The sequence below is a fragment of the Asparagus officinalis genome, chromosome 1 (genome assembly GCF_001876935.1).
Source record: "Asparagus officinalis chromosome 1, Aspof.V1, whole genome shotgun sequence".
In the NCBI taxonomy this organism is placed as follows: Eukaryota; Viridiplantae; Streptophyta; class Magnoliopsida; order Asparagales; family Asparagaceae; genus Asparagus; species Asparagus officinalis.
The window spans coordinates 106,425,496-106,434,464 of NC_033794.1; the positions used below are offsets into that span (position 1 = coordinate 106,425,496).

At 34.7% G+C, this 8,969-nt stretch overlaps 1 protein-coding gene across 2 annotated transcripts in view; it reads right to left on the minus strand.

Moving 5' to 3' along the window:
* LOC109828868 (general negative regulator of transcription subunit 3-like) overlaps positions 1 to 8,318 on the minus strand; it is a 20,072-nt gene extending 11,754 nt beyond the window's left edge. Inside the window, exons 1-3 of one of the 2 annotated variants that reach the window (XM_020395840.1) lie at positions 7,983 to 8,318; positions 7,770 to 7,901; positions 2,635 to 2,751 (exon numbers count right to left, since the gene is read on the minus strand). In XM_020395840.1, the coding sequence (XP_020251429.1) occupies positions 2,635 to 2,751; positions 7,770 to 7,901; positions 7,983 to 8,075 (342 nt within the window). In that variant the 5' untranslated portion in view covers positions 8,076 to 8,318. The remainder of the gene's footprint in view (positions 1 to 2,634; positions 2,752 to 7,769; positions 7,902 to 7,982) is intronic. The other variant, XM_020395839.1, reaches the window with a different exon arrangement.

Below are 8,969 nucleotides of genomic sequence, written 5' to 3' on the forward strand. Positions count from 1 at the left end.
TCAGTTCAAACTATAGATTTGTGATTTCCTACCTCCCTCCCTAACCAAAATTTCAAAGGAAAAATAGCTCTGGCAGTTGATTCTCCATGGAGTTGAAAAAACTAAATAAATAACATCTTTTTGCAAGAAAACTATATACATTAAAATATATACATTTTCGTCATTTAAAAGAAAAGAAAATATAGAATTAAAAGTATAAAAAATTACAAGCTCTCCCAAAAAAAATTACATATTTTTAGCTAATTAGAAAATTATATACATTTTTGTCATTTAAAAGAAAATAAAATATTGAATTAAAAGTATAAAATATATTTTGATCATTTAAATCTAAGATAAAAATTTGGACATGATCAGTTTAAAACAAACTTTCCATTTAAACAGGAGAAATAATTTTTTCCCAACAAAAAAAAATCCTTATCATTTTTTATATTAGCATGAGAAAAGTATTCTTTGCAGTACATTCAGCTGATGTTTAGTAAATGGAATGTGAGATTCTCATGTTGCAACAACTTCATTAATCTCAAGTCTCAAATTTATACAAATATTGCTAACAACACATTACATTATAGTGCATTATACTAATCTATAATAAAAGAAGTTGGAGTAAGGAAAGAACCGAAGCAAAGAGGACATCATGTAGAAATGATGGCGGGTAAAATGGTAATTTCATCTCAAGTACAATGGACTTCATTCCACTCTCTATTATATCTCTCTTTATCTTATTCACACTCTTCTCTTTCCACTTCACCTTTCTCTCATTTAGATGTAAAGCAGCTTATCAAAAAATCTAAGAAGAAATAATTTTTATATTTAAATATTTTTGTAAATAAAATTCTTACTGATTAAGATTAAACATATACATATTGTAATATTTTAGTGATTTACTGAAAAGCCGTTGTTGGTAATTGGAGATGATAAAAATTATTAACGAATGAATTTACATAAAACATTTAGTTATAATTATAAACTAGATAGGTAATATGATACACATACTTATGACCATATTTTTATTATATACGTTTTTTTTCAAGAAATCAAATTTGAATGGTATATAGCAGCAACAATTAGTCGAACTTGGAATGAATGTGACATTATCCAAATAAGGGCCGTGGTAAAATTGTAATGCCCGATTTTCATAGGTTAAATGAAATCCTCAAAATTCTGTCATAAAAACATTTAATAATTTAATTACTTGTTAGAAAACATTTTTACAATGAATTTATAACTAAAATTACATAAGATAATTATATCATCATAAAAATTTAAAATTGCACAATAGAAAGCTGTTTAAATAGCAAGCTAATGTTTCTTGCATCTGCATATGCACGTGGCAATATTAATATGCTAGAACCCAGTAAATGTGCAGGCCTGTAAGATGATACTCAGAATAAGTTACATAAAGAATAGCTTCAGATATAAGAAGTTTAACATAGACAAATGAACTTTCTAGTTAAGAAAACTGCAAATCCTTATTTTAGTGCAACGAATGAAATTGAGAAATTTCAATTTCATGTGAATTGAAAGTTACCACTTACCTGATAAAAAAGTTATAAAAATGTAAAGGTGGATATCACTCAATGCATGTGCCAATATGCTAATACGTAGTAAACACACAAGCCTATCAGATGATACTCACAGGATCTGTTACATTAAGAATAGCTTCGATAAAAAGAAGGATTTTAACATGAACTAATAAAGTTTTTAGTGAAGAAAAACAATTCCTTGTTTTAGCTTAATATATGAAATTGAGAAATATATCCATTTGAATTGGAATTCACCACTTTCCCGATAAAAATGTAGAAGTGGATGCCACTCTCACGACAAGTAAAATCCAACTTAAGGGAATCTAGCGTGAGGATCATGTTGGCAACAACCTAGACTCCATTCCCAATTACATCCAACCAAGTGCAGGAATCTAAACCCAATATATTTTAGCATTGTGACCAAATAAAGCGAATTGAAATTGCAAATTCTTGATCCTTGCTTCTATAAACTTAAAGATATCATGGAACTCAAACTCCTATATACCTAAATCGGCCAAATTTCAAAACTTCTCAGATGTAGCAAAGCGGAATCAATGTAGCAGAGCGGAATCAAGCAATCAAAAGTATAACACCAAAGCTTATTAAAATATTTGTGTATTCTAACTGAAAGAAAGAAGAAGAAAAAAGGAAAAACTGAAGATACAGCAGCAGGAAGAAGAATCTAAAGGGAACTTCTATTTATTTCATGAATATTCCAATGTACCATAGTTTAAGATAGTATACCAGATTATAGACTTGTAGATTCGAATGTACCTATTCATACACTGTACATCATCTGAGTCTCAGACCAATACAAGGCAAGACGCAAGTATATTGTACTTAATGTATTAAGCCTGGTGTATGAACTATAGCAAATCAGCAATAATCATCAATGTCACAAAACCAATTGTAATTGAATTACAGCTAACAGAGCCTGGGGCAAATTTCGTTTGACGTGCCCAAGATAATAATTACCTATTACATGATATATTTCACAGCCATGTGTTAATTGAATCTTTTTCTTACTAGTTTCAACTTTAAAATGTATGAACATCAAAATCAAATAAATCACACAGTAAAGCGTACAGGAAGAGAAATACAAAATTCTTACAGTCTTGGGTTGTTGGCCAAGTCCTTCTTTGGAAAAGGCTTTCGTTTTTGTCTCCTTCTCACAGACTTTAAATCTTTCCATTTCACGCTCAATAAGCTTTCGGGCATCCATGAGAGCCTGTTCACAAGAGGTACCAACCTATGTCAACATATATCAACAGTTGATTGTCAAAATAAGAATCACAAAAATGCGTACTTGTTGGGAACAATGGGTAAGCTGCATCAGTTTAAGCCTTACCAATTAACACAGTTAATAAGACAACGAAAGCAAACTTAACTATCCATGAAAGTTGGGTCCAAAAAAAATTTAAATGCAAACAATAATAGGGCTTCATTTCATCAAGAAGAATGTACCTTATTTTGTGTTCGATTATCTGGACCAACTGATATAACCATGATAAAGGTGTATCAAAGGAATAGTTTTAGAAGAAGCCTTTAACGAGGATCTGAACCAAGGCATACCCCTTTAAGTTACAATTAAATTTAGCCAGTGTTTGGAAAGTAGGTCGGCCACCTGCCTAGGCAGCCTTCAACACCAAGTGTCCCCAGGCCACTAAATGAGCCCCAGGTTCCCCTAATTAGGGATAAACAAGATTTTAAATGTCGGCCGATATGTCCGCGGATAAGCAAGGTTTTAAATGTCGGCCGACATGTCGGACATGTCGGTTTGAGGACTTGAACGACACGACATGGGCGTTTTCAACTCGTATGTCGGTTTTCAGGGACAAAACGGAAATACCAAGGCCATATTGGGCATATCGACCGATTTTTAAGCCTTGAAAAATCGGCCGATATGGCCCTTCTTTTTCAAGATCTGTTTTTTGTTATCGGGTTTGGGTTTAGTGATAAAAACCCAAGCCCGTTTGACCCGTTCTCATGTTTAAGGGTTTCTTATGAACCCGATAGAAATAAAAGAGAAAAATTAGGGCTACAACGGACTTGGGAACCGATCACTCCTTTTGTGAACGACGACGCCCTTCCCCCACCTCCATCTCGGACCTCGTCGTCCATCTCCCGTTGCGCCTCAAAATTCGAACCCTAACCGAACCCGATGATGGCAGGGTATCCCGTCGTCGGGATAAAGGAAAGATGGTGGTCGGTGACTCATCCGAAGGACCCTAAGTAGACGAAGAAGAATAAGAAGAGCCCCGACATTGCCTACCTGCGACGTCCCGTCGTCGGCACTGCCTTCCTGCGATGTCGGAATCCACTCATCGTCGGTGCCGCCTCTAGAATTTATAAAATATGCTTATATTGAATTTAGGAATACTTAGATTATATTTTGGACATGATATTATACATATGCGCACCACCCGATATGACAATCTGATATTTAGTCCATGTCCCCCGATATATCCCCGATTTTCGCTATTCGACATTGATTTCAGCCGTCCGACATGAACCCGACATCCGACATTTAAAACCTTGGGGATAAGAACAGCCAAAGCAGGCTCCTCCATGTCAAAATATGCAGCCCACTTAAGTGAACCTCTTGGTTGATTAAAAAGAGTCGAACCCACTGCCCAATTGATAGAAGGAAAAAAAACCCCGGATTTAGAGTAAGGTAGAGCTCAATTGATGCCTCTCCTTCTCTTGATGCATCTTCACCTCTGCCCCTCTCTCTGGTTCAATACATCAAAATCCAAATCTTTAAGTTATTTGGAGAATCAGTATCTGCACCTAAAACTAGCATGATAGATGTTGTTCTGATGCTCTGCTGATGACCATTGTTGAGGCCTTCTTTGCTGGTTTCAATCATTTATGGATTTGTTTCAGATACTCATGCATTTTAAATTGTTCTTAATTTCAATTTTGATAAAATTATGATACTTATTGTTTACTTTCAGTTTCACTCAATTTTCATAAATGAGGATGATGAAACTTGCAACATATTCAGGTTTTAATTACGACTAGTGAATATTTTACTTGTACTTTCATAGTGTAAATGAGACTACTCAAAATAAAAATCAATTTGTTTCTGAAACCAGGAAACTTTGAGTGTGCATTAACTTTGTTTGGATGCTATTTTTTGTTAAGTATTTTATTTTAAAAACATTGTAATTGATTATTAATTTAGGTATTTCACACTTTTATTAAGACATGAAGATTTACAAAGAAGGGTGCCGATGATGTGGAAGTATCATCCCATTTTAGTTGGTTTAGTACTAATATTATTCCAATAAATGTTGAGAAGTAGTGAAATACCACCGGTTAGGAATTTGGATTCTATCTGGAACAATCAAATTGAAATCAGTTCAGTACAAACTTGTGAACACATGATGAGCTGAGGCTAAATAGATGTGAAGTATCTTGCCAGAATGAAAGAGGATACGAAGAAGTGAAAGAAATATTCAAAAGAAAAAACAAAGGAACAAGCATGTGATGCAATTTTGAAGAAGATGGTCAAGGAAAGTTATACAATGGATTTTTATGATGAAATGCAAATCAAGCATAAAAGTCGAAGACATAGTTTGTCCAGACATCAAATCTCAATCATCCAAGAGATAGAGCCTAAGTCCATGGATAATTACAACACAAGTGATTCAGAGCTACCAAAGCAGTAAAAAAGAAAAAATAAAGCAGATCATCATCAAGAATGCACCGATTAAGGACAGAGAAATTGTGCTACTTGAGAATATGATAATGTCATAGTTTATCATAGCATATCTATGGCTTCATTTGCAAATGCATGAAAAAATATGGCCCGCATATATAAGCCTCTGCCTATTATGGATATGATAATGCAGAGCGGAATATGTACAAGAAAGGCGTCTTCTTGACCAATCAATATCATTTATTAAGTTTATCTATGTATCTCAACTATTTCATGTTCTAACTGTACATCATGAGAAGGCCATTTGTCTAAATGATAGATAAGAAATCTATGTTTTCCTATTGAACTAAATTTTACTGTCTCGGATTTTTCTGTAATTTTTTCTCAATTCCGTATTCTTCTACTTTTCTGTATTTTCATAGTTTTTAGCACCAATTAAGGAAGAAATTGCAAAAGGACTGGACACCTGGGTGTTGATCTAGCAGTCAGAAGCTCCCAGTGCAACCATTTACTACTTCAAAACATGGGTGTGCTTATATACAAATTTAAAACATGAGTTGAAGGTTTTACCTTCTTTATAGTGTAAGACAATATTCCATGCAATTGTAAAAGAAACTTTGACTTATAGACACAAAAAATGGTGTGAATCACAACAACCCATACATCTATTCGTACTTCTGTACAATATCAATACCAATAATCTATAGAGTATAGAATGTATCTATACCATACACTAATACAAAAACCATAGATTGCACTTGGCAAACTTTTACAGAATTGACCTTTGAACTTCTCTTTATTAATTATTTATTTTTTTCCACAAGCTACTTTCTTTTTCTCTTTCCTTTATTGTTATAATTATTTGAATACTTAGACTTCATTATTGTAATAATTCATTGACGTTATTATTATTTTACCAATATTTATATGGAGAATTCTTTGAAAGAGACCCATTTTGGAAAATATTTAGCAAAAACGATATTTTTACTAAATATTTAGCAAAATCGACCTCTTTTTTGCCAGCTCACCAAGGCTGACCAAAAAAATGTTGATTTTCCAAAATGTGGACTTGAAAACACATGGGACTACTAGTCCCCTGTGTTTAGGGCTAGCTAATCAGTCACTAAATACACCGCAGAAATCTCACAAGACTAGTAGTCTTGTGAGTTAAACAGAAACTTATGCCCAGCTCAAAAAATATACGGGACTACTAGTCTCATGTGTTAAACAGAAACTAGTGCTAGGTTTTATCGACCCAGCAAATACACGGGGCTAGAAGTCTCATGTATTTGTCGGGCCTTTACAAACCCAAGAGTGCCCAAAAATTAGGGCATAGACGCTGTCCAGATCTCTCTCCCCATTCTCTTCTTCAAATCACTCCCTAGATCTCCCTCAACTCTCTCCCGATCTCTCGCCCCACCCGGTCATCCTCTCCCACATCACCTCCTTCCCCCTCAAATTTCCCTCTCTCCTTCTTTCCAAACCCAAACCAAGTCTCTTCCCCAAAATTTCTCTCTTGATTCACTTCAGCATTGTTGAACTCCGACACTATCTAACCTCTCCGACGCCGATGAACTTCAACTCTTCATTAAGGTAAAGTTTTCTAATTTTGTATAATTTTCTCTCTAATTTTTAGTTACACTTGTAGTCTGAAAACAACCCTATATTTAGAATAATTTATTTTCAATTTTGATAAATTATATGCTTTGGTTAAAATTTGATAGATGAAATTTGATATAGAGGGTCTTTCAACTATGATTTAACTAGAAATAAGATACATAAATTTTAATTTATAACTAATATAGATAATTTGCATATGATGAATGTTAATATTTCAGTTCTGATGGCGAATGAAATACCCGTTATGCTTCTTCAATAAAACTCAGCGCTAGTCTCTGTTTAACACAGAGCTAGTAGTCTCATGTTAATATTTTAGTTCCGATGGCGAACAGAATACCCGTTATGCTTCTTCGATAAAACCCAGCACTAGTCCCGTGAGACTACGATGTATTTAGTGACTAATTAGCCAGCCCTAAACACACGAGACTAGTAGTCCTGTGTGTTTTCAAGACCACATTTTGAAAAGTCGACGTTTTTTTTACCAGCCTTTGTGAGGTGGCTAAAAAAAGATCGATTTTGCTAAATATTTAGCAAAAACGAGCTGGCTAAAAAGAGATCAATTTTACTAAATATTTAGCAAAAACGTCGTTTTTGCTAAATATTTTCCAAAATGGGTCTCTTTAAAAAAAATTCTCCATATTTATATTTATAATATGGCTTTTAGTGTGAAAGCAATATACAATTGTCAAAATCACAATATTGTAATATAATTGATGTTGTAATACTAAGTTTCATCTATTGCACGGGAAAAACCTAGTAAGTTATAATAAAAAGACTACCGCTGGTTGTAGAACTGCAACACTTATACTTAATTAGACATGTAAACTTCATTATCCGCTCTATGTCTAAAATGAAATTGAAAACTACCAACTTTCTTGAAATTAATGACTATGAGTACGTCAACATTGTAATCTACTGCATCACACGGATAAAAAAACCAGTTAAGAACTAAATGAAAAGACCTTTTTGTCCTTTATCTCGCTCGACTGCTGCCACGTCTTGATCTGATCCCGATACCTCTGCAGCTTCTTGATCTCCTTCTTGAGATCCCCTTCAAACTTCTCCTTAAGGTTCGCATTGTCCGTTTCATAAACCTAACCAATTCAAATGCCAAATGATTACCAAAAGAGGAGAACAAATTCACAATTTACGAGGTGTTTACCAAAGATCCAAACCTTGTCCCAAATAGTGTCGAACTCCTGCACGCCCTCGTGGACCTTCTTCAAGACCCGATCGATCTCGGTCTGAAGCTTCCGACTCGCTCCCATGTCGAGTTGAAGGGATCGAGCATTCAAGGGATTTAGGGTTCTAGGGTTTTGTGGATCGGGAGAGCCTAGGGTTTTCCGAGTTTGAGAGGACGATAATTGAGGGATTAATGGGGGGAATTATGGAGGGGAATGGTATTTATAGAGCGATTGGCGGCAACCTTTGCTGCTGCTGGGTAAGCAGTGAATGCTTCGCACCGAAAATTTGAGATTGAGCCCTTTTCTCTCGACGAAATACGAATGGGATTTCGAGGGGGACGCTGGAAATTAATCGGGTCGGGTCGAAGGTCTATGTGAGCAGGATCCGGACCCGGAACTTCGCTTCAATTGAGTTGAATCTCTTCGATTAGGGTTGAGCAAACAATGGGTCTTATCTAGGGGTGTCCAAAAAGCCCGGAGCCCGGGCCCGGCCCGGTGTCCGGCCCGGGCCCGGCCCCGCCCGGTGCCGGAACATAAATTTTTTTAATTTTTTTAACATTTTTTTAATTTTCTTATATATAACATATATATATATGTGATATAATTGCTGTATATAATATAATATATATTATTATATATATATATCATATATTATATATATATATATATATTATAGAGAGAGAGAGAGAGAGAGAGAAATAATGGAGACTTTGTCAGCAAGATGCTTAAAGCAACTGTAGTGACTGTGGCCCTAAATCGTTGTCCGCTACATCCACCTCGAGATAGAGCCTCAACCATCCTTCACACAATCCAATAAATTTATTGGGAACAGATTAGGCCACTCACTACAAGTGTTTGGGAGTAACTTCGGTTACCAGCGGTCGGATTGTTTCTCCATTTTTCTCATATATATATATCATATTATTATATATATATATATATATATATATTATAATATTATATATATATATATAGTAC